Raw genomic sequence first — 18,786 nt, forward strand, 5'->3', positions numbered from 1 at the left:
TTTATATATTCAAGTACTTTGGACCTTTACTAACAGTACAAGAACCCAAATAGGTCCCTTAGCTTTGCACACTCCCGTGAAGAGACATTGCATCTCAAAGATAAAACGACAAGACCATTTGATTAAACAACTTCCCCCCCGGCCCCCTCATTCAGACAGAGCCTACTTAAACAGACCTGTTCTCATTTCCCTCCTTTCAAGTACACAGCAGCAGACACCTTATGAGGAAGCATCGAAGCCACCTGCGGACCAAAATCGAGTCTGGCGAAGGGACGGTGCCTTTGCGATGCCGAGGGCCCGTCCAGACATGGGACAGCATTCTACAGGGGGAGCAGCTCATCACCATGTCCTGCACAGACAAGATCACCAGGTCAGTGCTGTCACATGACCCATCTGGGGTTAAAGCTTTAGACTGAGTAACATTGCTCTGATCTAACAGGACCAGAATCTGAATCCCTGACTAACTTCATTACTTTAGGTCTGCTGTCTGTGATCTTATGTCAGCTGCACATACAGTGAGTTGTGCAGCTGCATTATTTATTTTTTTTATTCACTGCTACTCTTTTGCACGACTTTCAAAACTGTATTAGTCTATGCACGCTACTTTGTTGATCTTGCGAAGGTTGGGGTTTTTTCTTTCCTCTTTTCCTCTGTTAAAAGGATCCTAGCAAAGTAATGGAGACACAGACAGGAAGCTGATGCAGCTTCCTGTCTGTGTCATGTGACCTGCTTTGTATGCTGTTGGTGCAGAAGACGGAGCAGCTGAAGCATTAGATTTTTAGGGTGCATTCACACTAGCCCCGTTTAGTCCGGTTTAATCAAACTCTAGCTTGTTTTCTCAGAAAGTCCGGTTCATGTGAGGAGATGTGAATGTGTAATCAATCTCTGATGCAGACCAGCAAAGCAAACTCTGTCCCACCAACAAACCTCTGTCTTGGCTTGGTCGAAGTGAACTCTGGTGCTGTTCGAATACATATGTGAATGCAAGTGGACCGGAGACTACTCCAAAAGCAGGAAGTGAACTATAGCACAGAGCATTATAGGTAAAGGAAACCAAAACAAATGTGCAAGTGTAGTGCTTTTACCAAAGACAAAAGAGAAATCCTACGTCTGCTAAAGTCTGATGCTATTCTGTTTTTGTTTAAATTTTGTGAGGTTTCCTGAAGTTTTCATGTCTTTTGTATCAGAAGGGCTTGGTGCACTTCAAGTGAGGGTGTGGAACAGCTTTTTTTCACAGAAAAGGACACAAAAAAACACTTTAGCATCATTTTACTGAGCATTTACCATTGTAGCATATAAAGTGCTAACTGGCTACCCAGATTGCTGCTCATTCTTTTTGGCCATGTCAAAAAATTCTTCTGCATAAGCACCATAACTCCCACACTCTGTCATGTGCAACACTACTCCAGAATCGATACAACCGTGAATGAGATCTTGGCAATGACCCAGTGATATTAGAACTCAATCTTTACTGTCTGCTGAAGATTCAATCACCTCGGCATTCCAGATGCTTGAAACTGAAAGCTTATTATTAGCTTTCAGAGTAGCTAAAGTCAAGCTTGATCTATTCTGATTAATTCAGCTAATAATTACATGAACAGGAGAGGACACTAAAATTTTCATTTGTTCCTAAATAAAAAAAAAAGAATAAAACAAAAAAATGAGATGTTGAAATCACAACAAAAGTGACGTAACCTGTCCTGATGCAGCAGAACACTGCCCCCCCACCCCACACACGCACACACACACTCTCATGTACTATGGATGGAGATGACAGGACTACACAATCCACAGAGTTTAATGCAACTGCAATCAAATGATTATCCTGTAATTCTGATTAAATGTAGTATTAGTTTTTCTGCAATTAAAAGATAATGAGTTTTCTAGCTCAAACATGAAATTCAATTTATTAACTATTGATTCAGCTCAGCAGAGGAGATACAAAAACATCTTCTACAGGAAATTCTTATTTCTGAGTTTTAAGGCCTCATTTCTATTTTGTATGCACTTTTTTCAGTGAATCTAGAGAAAAGTTTACTTATAAATAAAAGTGGTAATATTGGCATGTGCAATACTGCTCTGCTTACTTCTATCCATTTTAACTTATTTTATAAAAATCTAATTTTCTATTTGCGATTATTTTTACTCACTGGGGCAGATTTCTATATATATAAAGAAAGAGAACCTTCAGCATTCAATCACCCGAGAAATTTCTGGTGTGCTTAAGTAAAGAAAGGTAAACTGAGTGGTGGAAAGGTTAACTTTATTAGAAGATTACCTTCTTCATGAAGAGCAGAGATTTAGCAGAATGAGGCCTTTTAAAACGGGCTTTCTGAAAGCCGAGCCGAGACTTGTCTGATATTTACCTAATCCATTTCTCTGCGCATGTGTCCAGGAAGCATGCTAGTCTAGGTAGTGCTTGTATTGATTTCCCATATGTGTCTGAATTTGGTAATCCTATTCTAATGAATGAGTGCGTTAATCGTGGCTGTGCTGTCATCTTTAAATCTGTAGTGTTGACTCTTTACTCGCCATCATGCTGGTCAAAGACTTGGCCACTATATTCTAACAAGTAGCTCACTCAAACATAATTTTTTGTGGACTGTTTTTGCTTAGCCGCTTCTTAAATGCTTACAATGTGTAACATTTTTAAATGGACAAGCTGTATATTGTTCATAGCTGCAATAAAGCATCAGTGATTGACTATGGTTCATTTGCAGTCACTCGCACATGCAGAGTTTGATCATTTCTGAGGCTACAGTCTATATTTGATGTGATGAAACACACAATTAGAGGTGCTAACTGATTTATTAAGATGCATTCAGAGATGCATGAGTAGATATATTCATAATAACCCCTCAATAATCTGACAACTTTGTTCAAACTAATATTTTTACTTTTATTAGTTTATTAATCACTGAACGGATTGGCACTAAGATGCATTAAAGATCTGCTGCTGTTGCATCAACCTTCCAGACCAATCAGGTTTTCTGGTTCTGCTCTGCAAAACCAGAACCAAACATGGAGAAGCAGCATTCAGCTTCTATGCACCACAAATCTGGAACAAACTTCCGGAAAACTGCAAAACAGCTGAAACACTGAGCCTTTAAATCAAGGTTAAAAACCCAGAGTTTAGTCGCTTTAGACTCATAACTAGAACATCGATCAATATATTTAATGTATTTGTTTGAGAATGGCATTTGACAAATTGTAATGTTTATTGCCTCTTTTGCAACTGTTTACTGTTATGTTTTTATGATGCGAAGCATTTTGAACTGCCTTGTTGATGAAATGAGCAAATAAACTTGACTGTTTGAATTGGGTACAAAATCAATATGCTAAAGGGAAATTAGTGGGATGAATCTACTGCATGTCCCATAACCTGCAATGAGCATCTTGGTAATTTGTTGAAAAACAAATCCACAGGATGATTCTGGCACCACCGTGTGGAAATGGGCTGTGCAGGTTCGTCATATAATTTTTTATAATGTCTTTTAATCCATGCAACCATTTTGACTCAACGTTATCGATTAGGTAACTTCTGAACTGGCTGCTCTAGGTTTTTATTTAGGGGTATCAATTCTTGCCATAGACGCACAAAGATTTTTATTTGTTAAACAACTTGAAAATGAGGTATCAAGTTTTCTTGTACATTTCAAGTATGCCAAACCAAACAAAGTTGGTTTGTGGACTTGGAAACTTCCACAAACTTGGAAGTTTGTGGTTTTGCAATGCGACAAGAAGCAAAAAAGTTTTACTGGGCATAATTACTTTCTTGACTCACTGTAAAAGTGCATCTAGAAAACTAAGGTTTGCATCCCCGCCGGCAGGGAGCTTACACAGCCAGGCTGTGGTTGTTTTATTTTTTTTTCTGAATTGTCTGAAATCTGTTTTTTCTAAGTTTCTCTGCCAAGACGTGGCCTCTTCATGAGCTGAAACCATGAATTTAGCTTCGTAAGCATCTCGCTGTGCCAACCGAGCCATACAGAACGACAGCTGAGCTGCAGCGGTGTGTGTGTGACAGTGAGAAAGGACTGGTGGAACCATGCAGAGAAACTGAGCAAAATGATGCAGAAGATGGTTAGGAGTGGAGGTGAACCCCTCTCCTGTGTCGCTGCTGTTAATTTGACCAATTTGATTCAGCTGGCCGGGGTTAGGGACGGTGTGATTAAATCTACCCAGGTCACCAAAAAGGGTGAAAGCAATTACTTTACAAAAAAACAGAGTGAGTGACGAGAGGCGGAGGGGACATCCTGCCTTTCATCCCTGCCTTCGCCCTCCTCCCTGCCTGGTGAAGACGGCAGACATGCTCCCTTTGCTCTGCAGCTTCCGCCTCCTCTTCTTTTTTTCTTTTTTCTTTTAATCGCTGTAAATGATCAGTGGTTGCTGTTAAAGTGAGTGGGTCACTGAGGGCCGGTTTATCAAGGTCAGGCGAGGAGGGCGGAACTGAGAGCAGCTTAGGGCCGCGCGCTCCGGCTCTCTGCTGCAATCTGGAAGTGATCCCCCCCCTTCCCCCCTCCTTTGGATACTCTTTTTGTCCTCTGTCCCGCTCATTGCGCAACCTCCCATTACTTTTTATTTTATTTCCTCACTCCCTTTTACTTCCCGCACTTTATTATAGTTATTCCAGCTTCGACCAGAGGGGACATTAGAGATCCCGCTCGCTCATCGTAAACATCCCCGACGACCAAAAAAAAGAAACACAAGCTCTCGCCGCCTCGGCCGCTTTTGTTTTCTTAAGCGGTGCCCACCGAAGACACTTTTGCAAATATTTGATTTGAAGGTGACAGCTGGATTTAATTGAGGGGCCTAAATGGCTTTCATATAACGATGATGTTCTCAATTTCACTGCGGTTTTATGCAGATGAACACATTACTTTAATGGCTCGGCATTTACTGGAGGAGGGAGAGGAGGGAATACAGAGAGAGGAGGAAGAAGGTCTCTTCCCCAGCCAGATGGCTGTCTTTTCTTGCATGAGATTAGAAGATGTCTCAGATTCACGGTGATGCATTCGGAGTGAATTAATATTTCAGCCCAAACTTCTTTTTTTTTTTTTTTTAGCATCATCAGAGCACTTAGGATGAGTATGTGTTGGCGTTTCGAACAAAGCACCTCTTTTTTCCCCCCCCCGTTTTGAGAGGGAAAGGCAGATCTTAGCGACAGATTGCAGGTAAAGCGGATGCAGACTCTCAGCCGCTTAGCGATTTTTTTCCCAGAAAGCCGTTGATGTTAATTGACTGCTTGGAAAGCAAAAGCAGCTGTAATGAGTGATTATTAAGCCGGCGAGTGCCGGGGAGGCAGAGGAGGGGAAAAAGACAAGCGGGGCACCGTAATTGCATCACGAAAAAAAAGGAGGCATTGATTAACAAAAAGAACGATGTAAAGAAATTAGCCGCATAACGTCGGGAGCTCAGGTAAAACAGCAGACCTCCTCTACCCCGATAAATGGCGGGAATGGTAATAAACACGGTAATTATCATTTTCCATCCTCAAATTAGCATCTGCTGGTTAAATGGGAGAGGGTTTCCACGGTAGGTGGCACGCGACCAGCTGGCTGCAGAGTTATCCGTGTCGCGCGTGAGGCTTCCTGAACAAAACTGAAGGTGATTGGCCCTTGCGCAGAGCAATCGACGGCGGCGCTCCTGCAGTGCATTAACCTCCGTGGCACTGATGAATGCACACATGGTAATGTGTTGTTCCATGTATTGAGTGCTGATGTACTGACCTTTGGCTGTGTTGTTTTTGGCGATGATGGTTTGGGGATGTGTGTTTTTGTGTGTGTGAGCCCAACCAGTGGCTGTGATTCATCACGTCCCACATCGAGATAATGATCAAATTGTCTCTCCCTGTCATCGACGCGCTCACAGCTGTCGGTCTGTTTTCCGTCATTCAGTCCCGTCTCCTCATCTGACGCCTCGTCTTGCTTTTCTCCTTCTCTCAGGTGGAACATCTTGGGCCTGCAGGGGGCGCTGCTGAGCCACTTTGTGGAGCCGGTGTACCTGCAGAGCATCACTGTGGGAAGCCTGCGCCACACGGGTCATCTGGGCAGAGTTCTGACCCAGCGGCAGGAGCGCCTGGGCCCTCTGCCCGCCACATACAGACGCAGCCAGCCTCTGCTAAGTGGTACGGCTAATTATTATTCGACCTCTGTTTAAAAGACGGCTACCCTACATGGTTACATCTGTGCCAAAGGTACAGATGTAGCCATCTGTATTTGCAAAATGTTCAGATTTGGCAAGAAAAATGCATGATGCATTTTACTACTTGCAAAGATCTCACGTCCTATACTCCCCATGAGGTTGTTTACAGCGAAAGGAATATCTGGTAACCTTCATCGCATTGCATACGTCGCCACCAAACATTAGCGATTGGGTACAATCTGATCAAATGGTTTGAAACTTTAACAGAGTCCACTCCTCCATCTGTATGAAGCAAAGCATAGAACAGCCAGGCTATGTAAAACCAGAAACATTGATTTTCTGCTTTACTTTTATAAAAACATTAGATATATAAGCTAAAAACAACCCAAAACGCCTATAACAGGAAACTAAAGTTTGATCATGTGACTTGAACACTTCTGTTGTTTCTCAATATTTATGCCACCATGGTGTGCTAATGACGAAGTGGAGGTGACTACTAAAAGAAATCCAAAACAAAAATCTGCTGCTTCGTTTCTCTGATTGTTAATCCTCATTGTTCTCAGACCAAGCTAGTACTGGAGCATGCTAATCTGGTAACTGGGTGGGACTGAGGAGGACGGGGGCTTCAGAGCACCAACAGGGATTTATAGAGTCTGTAATCGTATCATTAGTTACTTATTCAACAAAACCAAAGATGTTGCATTGAAGGTTTCTTTTTTTTTTTTTTTTTTTGGAAATTTAGACTGTCACTGATGCTAGTATGTAAAGACTGATCTGTCATTGACGTAGCTAGCTAGGTATCACTTTGGTAGTTTGTCACCTGAATGCTAATTTTATTAGCAGTATATGGCTGCTTCAAGATGTTTATTTCATAGTTTCTGCACAATAAAAACATTTAGTCTATTACTGCAAATATATTTCCCAATAATCCCTTTTTAATAAGAAATACACCTGGATAGACTAAACATTGCTTTTGGCGCATGGCGGCTCAGTGTAACATAATAGTTGTCAAGCACAACCTTTATAATTCAGCACCTGCTCAGATCTACAATATTCCGTCTTAATAAACTATCATCAGCTTCCTGCTCCCAGCCTGAAGATTCTGACATGTATACAAGAATCTTCACGAAAAGTATGACTCATCTTCAAGGCAAGCGCTCCACATCAGATCATTTCTTACACCCGACCCACAAACGCTTCACAAACTCGTGTTCCACTGCCGCTCCACACTGTCATTGTTCCAAGCCTGAAAAGCAACAGCTTAGATGTCGTCTGGCAAGTCAGCGTCCCGGGCTCCGCCGAGACCCGAGGCTTCTGTTTGTGGGAAAGATGAATGCTGGCAGAGGATCTGAATGACACCCAACTTGTAGCGACGGCGTCAGCCATCACTTCAGATCTAGGCCAGTCGGCGAGGTGGCGTGGCAGACGAGCAGAGAGATGTAGGGCAACATTTGGTTTCTGGGGGATCATTGATAAGAACAAAGGCAGCGAGAGTCGCAAACAGGGAAACACTTTAAATCATGTCAGACTCTGTATGAATAAGAAGCGAGCTCTACTGTTCCCTTTCCCCATCTATACCTGTATCGGCCGTCTTTACTTGAAAGGAAGAGAATAGACGTTTCTCGATCGATAGTTTGAATTTAAACTAGTCGCTTAAGAAAAGTTAAAGAAAACCTAATGAAGGCAAATTAATACAAGTGGGTAATAAAAATGAGACGAACATTTTTTTTTTATACATCGTGTACAAGGTTTGTGTTAGCCTCTTTGGGAAGTTCTGCTGTTTCGTTGGGTCCTCTCCCCGTTTGACACGTCTTAAAACGATTCTGTTCTCCTTGTGTCTGGATCTGTCAGATCTCCGCACCTCCTGTGCTTTGAGTGGCAAAAGCCTATTGAAGAGCACAAGGGTGAGGGAAGGGAAGGAGATGGACAGACAGGGGAGACGGGCCTACACCAAATCGATGCAATCAGACCTCTATCAGTCAGCCATTCAATCTGAAGGGAGCCCCGGACAGCGACGGGTGGGAGGACGGAAAAGAATGGAAGACGGATGTTTGCTTGCATTCAGATGTCCACACACCTCAACCTTCCTCTGCTCTCCTCCGTCACCCCAACGCTGACTCTGATGAAACATTGACTCTGATGAGTCCAACTCCCTCCCCCTGCTTTATTTAAAAGCATGGCCCCCAGAGGAACGTCCAGGAGATCGCCAGGGCCGCTCTTATCGCAAACAGCCAAAGCAGCTCCACCTGAACCCCGAGGGCTAAACTCCCAAACACATCGATAGACCGACCGGCTTGTCCTTGACTGTTCAACACACACAAACCGGGACTTTGTTGTTGTTGTTTTTTTTTTTTAGAATAAAGGGAACCAAAGCAGCAGCATTATTAACGATTATTCAGTTATTAATGTTTGATTCAGATTGTTGGAGCTGGACTCGCTTTAGTACGTTTTGATAGAAAACGGGGCTTATTGGGGTAAAACATCAGAAGACTTGAACTTTCTCGCTTTAGGAGGAAATGAAAACATCGCTTAAAATCAATTACTCATTAAATTCTAATGTCATCTAAGTAGCAGCACAGAGGCTACATGGATTTTTGCTTTTCCTTTTACTTTCATTAAAGGGCGAGCCTCCATCAAAGTCCGCTTCAAACAATCAATCAGAAAAAAAATTCAAGTTTCTGCTGCTCCCGGTGTTTCCCTGAAGGCGTGTAGTGGCCCTTTAACTTTATCACCTTGAGAAAAATTCTTATTCCTTACCTGGATCTTAACATACTCATTGAAAATCTACAGTTTCTATCAAACCTGTTGCTTCAAACACACCAAGCTGCTACCTGTAGTATCAAATATGAAGCCACCTGCACGGTTTAAAAAAAAAAATCCTATATGCAGATGCTCCCATTGAGCTTCTCTCACTCTGCCAAGCATCTTCCCAGTGGAGACATTGATCAAGTCTTCATTGAAGGGAAAAATCAAATTGGCTATTACAGAAACACAGGAGTCAAGGCCATTGAATGGATGAAATGAGCCGTGAATGGAGCGAGAGGGAAGGCAAGAAGGCACGATGGATAGGGGGCTCTTTTGTTCAAAGAGGTGCATCTGCACAAGAGAGGAGAACGATGGGTAATAAGAGACTCAGGATTGTTCCTGTGGCAGGTGATTCATCCAGCTCCGTGGAGCGGAGGAAAAAGAAGAGGTGAGGCCGGTGAATGGAAGACGAGCGTGGAAATGGGGAATGGGGGGAGGATGATCCGCAGGCGTGTGCTGAGGCATTGTAGTTCCGGTTTTGTGTTATAACAAGCCGCCTGTCAGATGATGAGATCAGAGGCATTTGTTGCCAAGCCGTTAAAGAAACCGGCTGCGGAAAGAGGTCCACCTTAACACAGCGTGTTACAATAAATAACTGGGTTGGAAATCAAACTGAAATCCTCACAGCTGTCCCTTTGTAAAGACGGTACATGGACGGGCATAATGTGAAAGGCCACAAGGCGCCGAGCGTCTAATGTTGATGCTGCGAGGGATTGTGGGAGAGCATATTTCTGATATTCTCTCGGGGGGGGGGGGGGTTCTTTCTCTCTCACTCGTTTGCCATAGGAGAAAGGAAAGAAGCAGTCAAGATGTTATTCAGAAAACATCCAGAGAATGTCTTAATGTATTCAAAATTAAGGCCTTAAAATGTCTTAGATTCATTTAAAGAAATGTAAGTTGGCCTTAAATATGTTCGTCCTGCTATGACAAAATTTAAGACGTGATTATTTAATCTTGTGTATTGTCCTAGGCTATATTTATTTTTCTGTTAGGCAAAAGTTTAAATCGCACACTTCCGCCTCTCTAGAGTTCATTGCATTCTGTTACTTAAGGTGGTTTCGGCTTTTGGTGACTAGCTGCTAATACACCTCACTAGCTAGTGCTAGCTTTGTTTTGAGGCCATCATGGTTAAGTGCTAGTGCCAACTACAGTCTAGACATGGGGCATGCAACAGGCAATGACTGAATAAAGCATGTTAATGTAAGGAAATCTCTCATTACCATCTTAGAAAGGTTTTAAAAGTCTTAAATTGGAGTTGGTGAAACCTGCAGAAACCCTGATCTGGGTCTGATGGTCAGTCTGTCTGTGGTGAGACAGTCTGAGATTCTTCTCCTGAACCAGAAAATAATTTTGGCATAAACAAAATAACATATTCTCCTATAAAACACAATAAAAGTTATAATAGTTTGATATACATTTCGGCTATCTCTAGCTACCACATTAACTTTGATTTATCTTGATTCAGCTCTTGACAGAACAACCAGATTATTTAGTATGAACAAGAAAAATAATACTTTAGCCGTCGGCTCTGAGTTACAGCCTTACAACACGCTCAGCTAAAAGGAAGGAGGAACAAATCTCTGGAACATTAATCTGTCCTGTTTTCCCTCTCTTGGCGAGGCGACCGGTTTTGTTTCTTGTTAGTAGTCGGCCATGTTTCATCCAGCCCACAAGCTGCCATATGTCAACGCAGAACTCTATTTGCTTGGAGCTAGGTACTGAAAATGGACTTAATTTGCATGTGTTGTACATCTTCTATACATCTCCAGAATGTTGTTTTTATTTTTTACTTGGAAATGAAATACCTGCATAGTAATTAAAACTAATGAATAGATTTCAGATCTGTTGCTCCTTCTCTTGGCTGGAAGCTCGTTCCCTCCTGTTCTCTGCCTGTGCTTTGCTGGAGAGATTAATTATTTCAGAGAACCCGGTGATGGTCCAGTGTAGGTGTAGCAGCTGATATTTCTGAATGGAGCTAATATTTACAGCAGAGCCAGCATATCTGCAGCAACACGAGAGCAGACAAGCTGTCTTACAAAGGCAAGAACGCATGGAGGACTTGATTGATAGCCCTCCCTCTTTTTTTCTTCTTTTTTTTTCCCCCAACCTTTTCTCTCTCTCTGGGGGTGTATCAAAGCTCCACGGTAACAGCCACACCGTTTAACACTCAGGTCCACTTTTTGCAGCGCTGCAAAACTTAACATGAGCCGTTAGCCTCAGGCAGAGAGAAGCAAGGTGGAGGAAGGTTAAACCGAACAACAGAGTGGAGGTTTGAGCGGCTGCTAAATTTGACTTGGAAGTTTCTACTTTCTTTTTTTTCATGGATGTTTTCCCACGGTAAATACACATATGGATCATATGTCAGGTCACGACAGTCAAGTCTTCTTATTAAAGTTTTTTTTTTTCATCCCCACAGGGCTGAGCAACATTGAGTTCCAGCAGCAGCAGGGGAAGGCCACGTGCGTGAGCATCAACTGGACCCTGGGCGACGCGCAGCCGGAGGTGGTCAACACGGCGACGGGACGGCGACGGGATTCAGGGACGCCATCACGCATCTGCAAGCACGCCCTGTTCACCCGCTGGAATCGACTGTACCGAAAGGTGAGGGCTCACCTTCAAGACAGCAGGACAGCAGACGGGATGCTTCGCTTTAATTTACTCTGATGCGGACCAAAAGCGCACATTCTGGTTTGTCTACAAACAAAGCTGGAGCTGTGTTCGGTTGAAGTGAAGGCTGATGCGGTTCGAATGCTTTTATGACTGCTAACCGGACTGGAGCTAACTATGGTGCAGGGTATTCTGGGTAAACACAACCACAACAACCACAAGTTGGAGAAATTGCTCATGGTCTTTTTAGCAACAACGAAATAGAAATATTACAACCGCCAAGATCTGAAACCTCCATTTTTCCTTCACATTTTATGAAGAAAGAAGTTTCTTCTTCTGAGGTTTTTTATTTTATTACTTACAATGAGAGATGATTTAATTTATAAAATTTTAAAATTATCTTGTTATAAGTGAAATAATCTTCCAGTTAAACTGTTATTGTACTACTGACTTAACAATTCCCTATATCTTGCTAAAAAGTTACTTGTAAATTAATTCAGTTTTGTTTCAAGTGTACTATAATATTTGCACAAGAAACAAGACAAAAAATACTTTAAGATTTTGTTTCTGCAGTGAACATCCTCAAACTCCCCTCAGGACCTGCTGAAGGGCTTTGAGTTGCTCATTCTGAGTTCAACAGAACATTGAGAACTAAAGTTTAGAGGAAACTAGTTTAAAGCTGCGTCCAAAGAAACACTGAACGCACCGTGCCTTGCAGGAGGAGTCGTAGCTTTAAACTTCTCCAATGTTCAAAAGATTTCGTACCAAGTTTCCTATTTATCCTTTCACACACATCAGCAGCAGCTCAGCTGCCATCCTGTATGCCTCAGTTAGCACAGTGAGATGCTTGCTAAGCTAAATCTGTGGTTTCATCTGGACAAAGAAACAGACGACATGAAATGATTTCAGAAAATACATCCACAGACTGTAGGGGTTGAATTCCTACCGGAGGCTGTTCATGTTCGGCTGGTTATGGATACATTTTTAGAGTTTTGTAACAATATTCATACTTCAGTGTACAGACTCATTCAATGAATTAGAATTTTATTGAACAGTTCCTTAATCCAGCAATCTGGATTTATTTTCTTTCAGCTGATTAAGACACAGTTTAAGATTACAATATTTTATGTTTATAACTTGCTTAAAGCTGCAGTATGTCTTTTTTACAAACGATACTTTTGTTTTTACATTTTGGTAATTTGGTCTCATGGCTGCATAACATCAGACATATAATCTGTGAAAATAAAGTTCTGCAGTCTTACTGCCATCATTCAGTCAGAAACAGCCAATCAGAGCCGGGGGGCGTGTCTTAACGCTGCCAATCACCCTCCTGATTTAATATGCAAATTTACCAGAGAGGACATTAGTATTCTCTATTTAAAATCCTTAAGCATGAAAGTTTTTAACCTGTAAATTATTATCTTGTAAACATTTCAACCTGTAAATAGTCAAGTTTATTCTAATAAACTTTAATCACCATAAAAATCTGAAAGTATCCTCCAGGTTTGAACAAACTTTACCTGAAGTTGGGCTTCTGTGTGTCTACCAGCTCTGAAATGGCTCAAACAGAGTTGAATTGCTTTCTGTCCAGACTTTGACTGGGCCATTCTAGCACATTAAGCAGCTTCTGTAAATCCAGAGCTTCTATTGCAGTTCCGGCTTTACATGTAGGATCATAATCGATCTATCATAATCAGCCTCCACCCAAGACTCAAGTCTTTTGAAGCCAGGTTTCCACCCATCTTCCCATTAAGTGATGGTGGTGGCATGATGCTGCCATATTTCACCATGAGGATGTGAGGTAATGGTTTTCTCAGTCATCTCGTGACTTGCTTTGAACAATTACTTTTTTCTTTCCACTCTTCCATGAGGGGGACCGTTGTAGAGTTTATTAAACTAGTTGTCCTGGCAACAGATTCCCTCACCAGAACCGTGGATTCCTGCAGCTATCCATGAATCATGAATTCACATCTTCACTCTGACTCCAAGCGATTGAGGCTACTGCTAACTAACTTCTAATATATCCTTAGGAACTAGCTAGCTATGTTTTTTTTTTGTCTATCATTGGTAAGTGCAAATCTATTGCTAATTTATAGTCTTTTGTTTTCTGTTGCAATAAAACAGAAAATTGGGGGGGTTATACATAATGGTCTTAAAAAGTCTGAAACTTGGCTTGATGAAACCTAAAGAAACTCTGTTTGGAGTACAGGATTAAAACCAGATACAGACTGAACGATATGAAGACATTTCTACTCGGAACAGAGTCCCACTGGTTTAAAAAGACTTTAGTTATCAGTTTAGTTTGATGTGAACTTGATGACCTTTTTGAAGAGGTTAAACGTTTGCGTCTCCATTCCTAATCTTGAACGTTCAACGGCAGTTCGTCTGTTAGCTTAAACAGCCTGCAAGTAAACGAGCCGTCCGCTGAAATTCTCCAGCTTCCAGCCAGAAATCCAGAAACATTAACTACCGAGACGCTTTCCAACAATCAAAAGCAACACGTGTGTATTAAACTCCAAATCACAGCCCGCGCCGTGCCGAGAAAATGTGGAATTTCCTCTCTGCTACAGATAAATTTTGTCGTCTTGGCAACATCTGCCGTCTGCGCGGCTTATCAGAATCTGGCAGCTCGGATCTTCACCCGCCCGCACTTTCATTTCCATCCCGAAACTTTATGTAACAGACACCGCCTGCGTCGGCAAATGGCGAGCCGTTAAAGCATAATGACTATGAAACCATAATTATTTGGAGGAGTTCTGGAGGAGCCTCCCCCCTGCCCCCCACCCCCACCCCCTCTAAGTGCTCCCCGCACGCCGCGCATACGGGGCCACGCTAGAGCAGTCGCACTAATCTCCAAAAGAAACTTTTGCTCTCCTTGTCCTCCCTCTCCTCGCTTGTCTCTCCGCCGATCTTCACCCTCCCGCGCCCCACCCGGTCCCCCGCCGCCCCCCGCGACAGTTCGAATGCACAAAAAAGCACAGAGAATGTGCAATTGCTTGTGAAATTTAAATGGGGAGATTACACAGCTGTTGAAGCCCCCCACCCCACACACACATCCACCCCCTCCCATAGCCACCCAAATGCATTTGTGCCGGCTCATTCGTTTTGTTTTGCTCGCCCCTTCCCCCCCCCACCCACACCACCACCCACACACCGCCCTGATTAAACCTTCTGCACCTTTTTGCCCTGACTGTACAGAGCCCAGCATCGCATTACAACTGTAAGTTTTTATTTAGATTTTTATATAATGGAGCGACTTAAAGTGCCACATTATGTACAAAAACACATCATTATTGAACTTTAGGTTAAAATCTGAAAGGTGTGGCATATATTTGTATTCCCCTTAGTCAGTACTTTCTACAACCACCTTTCCATACAGTCGATTAGGCCTAGGTCTGGACTTTGATTGGGCCATTGCAACACACACGTGTGTTTGTGTGTGTGTGTGTGTGTGTGTGTGTGTGTGTGTGTGTGTGTGTGTGTGTGTGTGTGTGTGTGTGTGTGTGTGTGTGTGTGTGTGTGTGTATATATATATATATATATATATATATATATATATATATATATATATATATATATATATGTGTGTGTATAGATCTAAGTTAATCAGAGTTGTTGTCCTGCTGAAAGCCTAACGACCCCAACCAATTAACCAATGAACATGTAGACAGAATGGGAGCTCTGGGCTCAATAAGCAGTGGTCTCAGTTTGTAGAACAGATTGGACTCACTGGGTGGACTCTAGTCTGACCCGGTTCTCCTCGTCAGCTGCAGAGTGTAGAGCTGTTTAGGAATATCCCGGTTTCTCTTCTGGACCTGTTACCCCCCTTCCCGCTCCGGCACCTTGGCCTGAACTCCAAACGGTAAATTACAGGGTTGACCCAAATTTACGCCTCACTTTTCAGATTTTCTCAAGCTTTAAAGCTGCACTTCTATGTTTTTTACGTATTTGTTATAACTGTCACTATAACCGTAGGAGACCTCCTCCTTTACCATCTGCAGAAATAAAATGGTCCCAGTGAAAAACAACAAATCAGAGCCAGGAGGAGGGTCTTAGTGCTGTCAATCAGGCGTGTGTACATGCTGCTCAACGCTGTGATAGCAGAGAAACGATTCACTGTTCCAGGAAAACCAGTAAGTTACAGGTTTGATGTAGGTGTCATCATCTTAGGGTAAGATGACGCTTCACGACATAAAAACCGTCATCAGCTTGTTCTGAGTTGCTTTTGAATCATAATAAATGGAACATTGACCAACATATCTGACGATTAATGATGGCACTTGACAGAATGGAATGTCTGTTATTGGTTTTAACAACTGTGTGACGTGTTTATGATGTTTGAACTGCTATGTTGCTGAAATGAGCTAAACAAATAAACTTGATTGGTCAGTGGTCATGCTAACTAGCTGAACACTTCAGGTATCTTTACACTTACGCCTGCCTCCCATGTGCTTCTTATCATTCTTCTCTTTCAGCTGGGGGTCCATGTCTCCAGCTTAGCAACGGACCGTCAGCCCATGTACGGCGAGGCCAAGATGGCGGCGCGTCCTTACCAGATCGCGAAGCAGCAGTGGTTCAAGTCTCTGCAGGAGACGGGCCTGGGTACCTGGGTGAAGAAGCCACCGGAGCAGGAGCAGTTCCTGCTGTCCATCTGAGCAACAACGGGTGTGTGTGTGGGTGTGTGTATGACCTTTATTTTTTTAGGGTAAGATGACGCCTCCCACAGCTTCACACCAGGAAGTGCACCCTCCAAACCCAAGATTACGAACCCCTGTATGTGACCGCGGTCTCATTCTGTTTCGTGTCGCCCTTTCATCCCGTCACTGAAGCCACCAGCAGAAGGTCATGGAGGAAAACTAGAGTTGAAAAGCTGGAGTTTTTTTTTTTTTTCTCCTTTGAACACAAACACACAAGTTTAAGCAAACACCCATCTAAATGCACCCCTCTACCTCCCCCTCCATTCCTGTCCATGGCTGTCGAGGAAAAAGGGGTTGGGGTAACCTTGAGCAGAATGAAAGGCAGCCGCTATCTTGTCATCAGCTATTTCCGGGCCCTGAGGCTCCCGCTGAGGAGTGAAGCCACAGGGGAGAGAGAGAACGAGACAGGCTGAGAAAGGGGAAGGGAGGGGAAAAAAAAGAGGGTCCACGTCCAATTACCGGCCCTGTCAGGGTGACGGGTGATGGAGACGGAGGGAGGGAGGAAAGAGAAGGACAGGGTGGTTCACCTTCTCCTCTTTTATTACTACCTCCATCCTCCTTCTCTTAATTCACCCTTTTAACTCTCCTGTGGCCTCTTCCTCCCTCTGGGGGGAGCTAAACATGACACAGCGACAGGTTAATGCACCCCTGGAGGAGCCCAGGTGTATAAATGAGATCATTACTTCCCGACTAAGAACGGAGGAGACGGACCGGAGAGTTTCTTCTTTGTAATTTTTCACCTGCTGGTTTTTCCTTGGTCTTAACAAAAGCTCAGTAGCAACATTCATTTACTCCTTGACTCTCTTTTTCTTCCCCTCAGTCTGATAACAACTTTTAGTGAATTTTTTTCCCCCCCTTTGCTTTCAGCTCCCATCATCGTCAGATCTGAGGTCTAACACCGATAGGTCACCATCCACCCCATGTAAATTATCACCTTAATGCATTTCGTCTTTGCATATTTTGTCTGTGTATCACTGTGATGTCTTTCTATTCATTATGATCATGACTGTACTGTTCTGTCAGCGTTCTCCATAAATAATAGAGCTGAAGCACTCAGACCGCCGGCAGCAGCGGGAGAGGCAGTGAGATCCGAGCAGTGACAGTGACATCTTGTGGTTTCTCTGAGTACTGCACCCTGTTTGGACCTGGTAGTTTCACTGGGACTGTGTGACAGTTGAGATGACAGTGATTTACACCAAAAACTACCTTATGTCGGGAAATGTTCACCAGTTTGACTCGCGTTTCATTATTATTTTTACCTTCATTCACTGAGATCCAAGAGAGACTTATTTTAATAAACAGTAGTTATTGTAGCAATGAAATTGGGATTTAGTAATAGGCCTATATATTTTTATAAAATTCATAGCAAGACTTGAATTTAATCTGTTTGGGCTGGACTGAACGGGTGTGGCGTGATCAGATTAAGTCACACTAACAGTAGAACCTGCATGCTCTTCAAACTCAAACAATACTTTATTGATCCCAAAGGGAAATTAGAATGTATTGTGATGAAGCTGCAAAATTACAAATAATGCGTCTTACACAGTGGCAGATCTGCATATCGCTACTTATTTCATTTTGAATTTTTTTACATTATTATGTAATGTAATAATCACAAATAATTTTCAGGTGATTTTCAGGGGTGTTACGTGAGACGCAGCAACACAAAATTATGAAATCAAAATATTACATGTTTTAACCTTTTTACAGATAAAAATGTGAAAAAGACGACATGCATTTGTTTACATCCACTTCTTATTCTAAAGCTCCTAAATCAAATCAAATTCAATAATATGGCCTTTATGGAAGAACAGCAAAGAGGAAGCAAGGAAAGATAATCATCATTAGCTTGTACTGCTAACAGTAATTAGCATGAACCAGAGCAGTTAGCAATCACTCTGGTTTTGACTTGAACTGACACTTGGTTAAGTGAGTTGGTGTGCTGTCATTGCTTAAAATATTTGTTACATTCATATTTGACTTTTTTTTTTTTTTTTTTTTTTAAAGAGTTGAACATAAGTGATTCTATAATTGCAGATACATTTGATGTCCAGAGTCATTATTTTTGGTCTGGTATATTAAAATATTTCAATTTTTAAATGTTGTCGTAATTTATTACTCATTTTAATGGATCATAATATTTAACACTTAAAAACATTTAAGGAAATACATTTAAAATTGTTTTATATAGCTGAAAAACCAAGACTTCTTGTTGTCAGAGTTGGGTACTGTCTTTTTTATTAACCTGAAAAATGATGCAAAAACCTGTTTTATTTTTCTTTGGTGAATTTGTTTTTGCCATCTTTTTTTAAACTGCCTAAATTGTCAATTTAATAACATCACATTAAATTAACTCAAAATTCCCTTATTTTCGAAAAAATGTGTGTCCGAGAATTTTTTGTCAACTCTGTTACCATATGGTTTTGTCCCTGTAAATCTGTGAAATTGCCTTCTACGGCTATATAAACTGCATAAAATTAAGTCACTTACTTTTACTGATAAGACCTCAAACACACAGTCTATGTGCCATCCTCTG

General features: G+C 42.2%; 1 protein-coding gene across 1 annotated transcript; it reads left to right on the plus strand.

Moving 5' to 3' along the window:
• The first annotated feature begins 221 nt into the window (after nucleotides 1-221).
• On the plus strand, nucleotides 222-16,208 carry LOC106914581 (adenosine deaminase RNA specific B2 (inactive)). Its single transcript, XM_014981455.2, has 4 exons — nucleotides 222-370; nucleotides 5,943-6,124; nucleotides 11,363-11,547; nucleotides 16,029-16,208. Exons 1-4 carry the CDS (start codon nucleotides 222-224, stop codon nucleotides 16,206-16,208), a joined length of 696 nt encoding a protein of 231 aa, XP_014836941.2.
• Nucleotides 16,209-18,786: the final 2,578 nt, after the last annotated feature.

Source organism: Poecilia mexicana, unplaced genomic scaffold (assembly GCF_051168715.1).
Source record: "Poecilia mexicana isolate PSO_F unplaced genomic scaffold, ASM5116871v1 scaffold_20, whole genome shotgun sequence".
Classification (NCBI taxonomy): domain Eukaryota; kingdom Metazoa; phylum Chordata; class Actinopteri; order Cyprinodontiformes; family Poeciliidae; genus Poecilia; species Poecilia mexicana.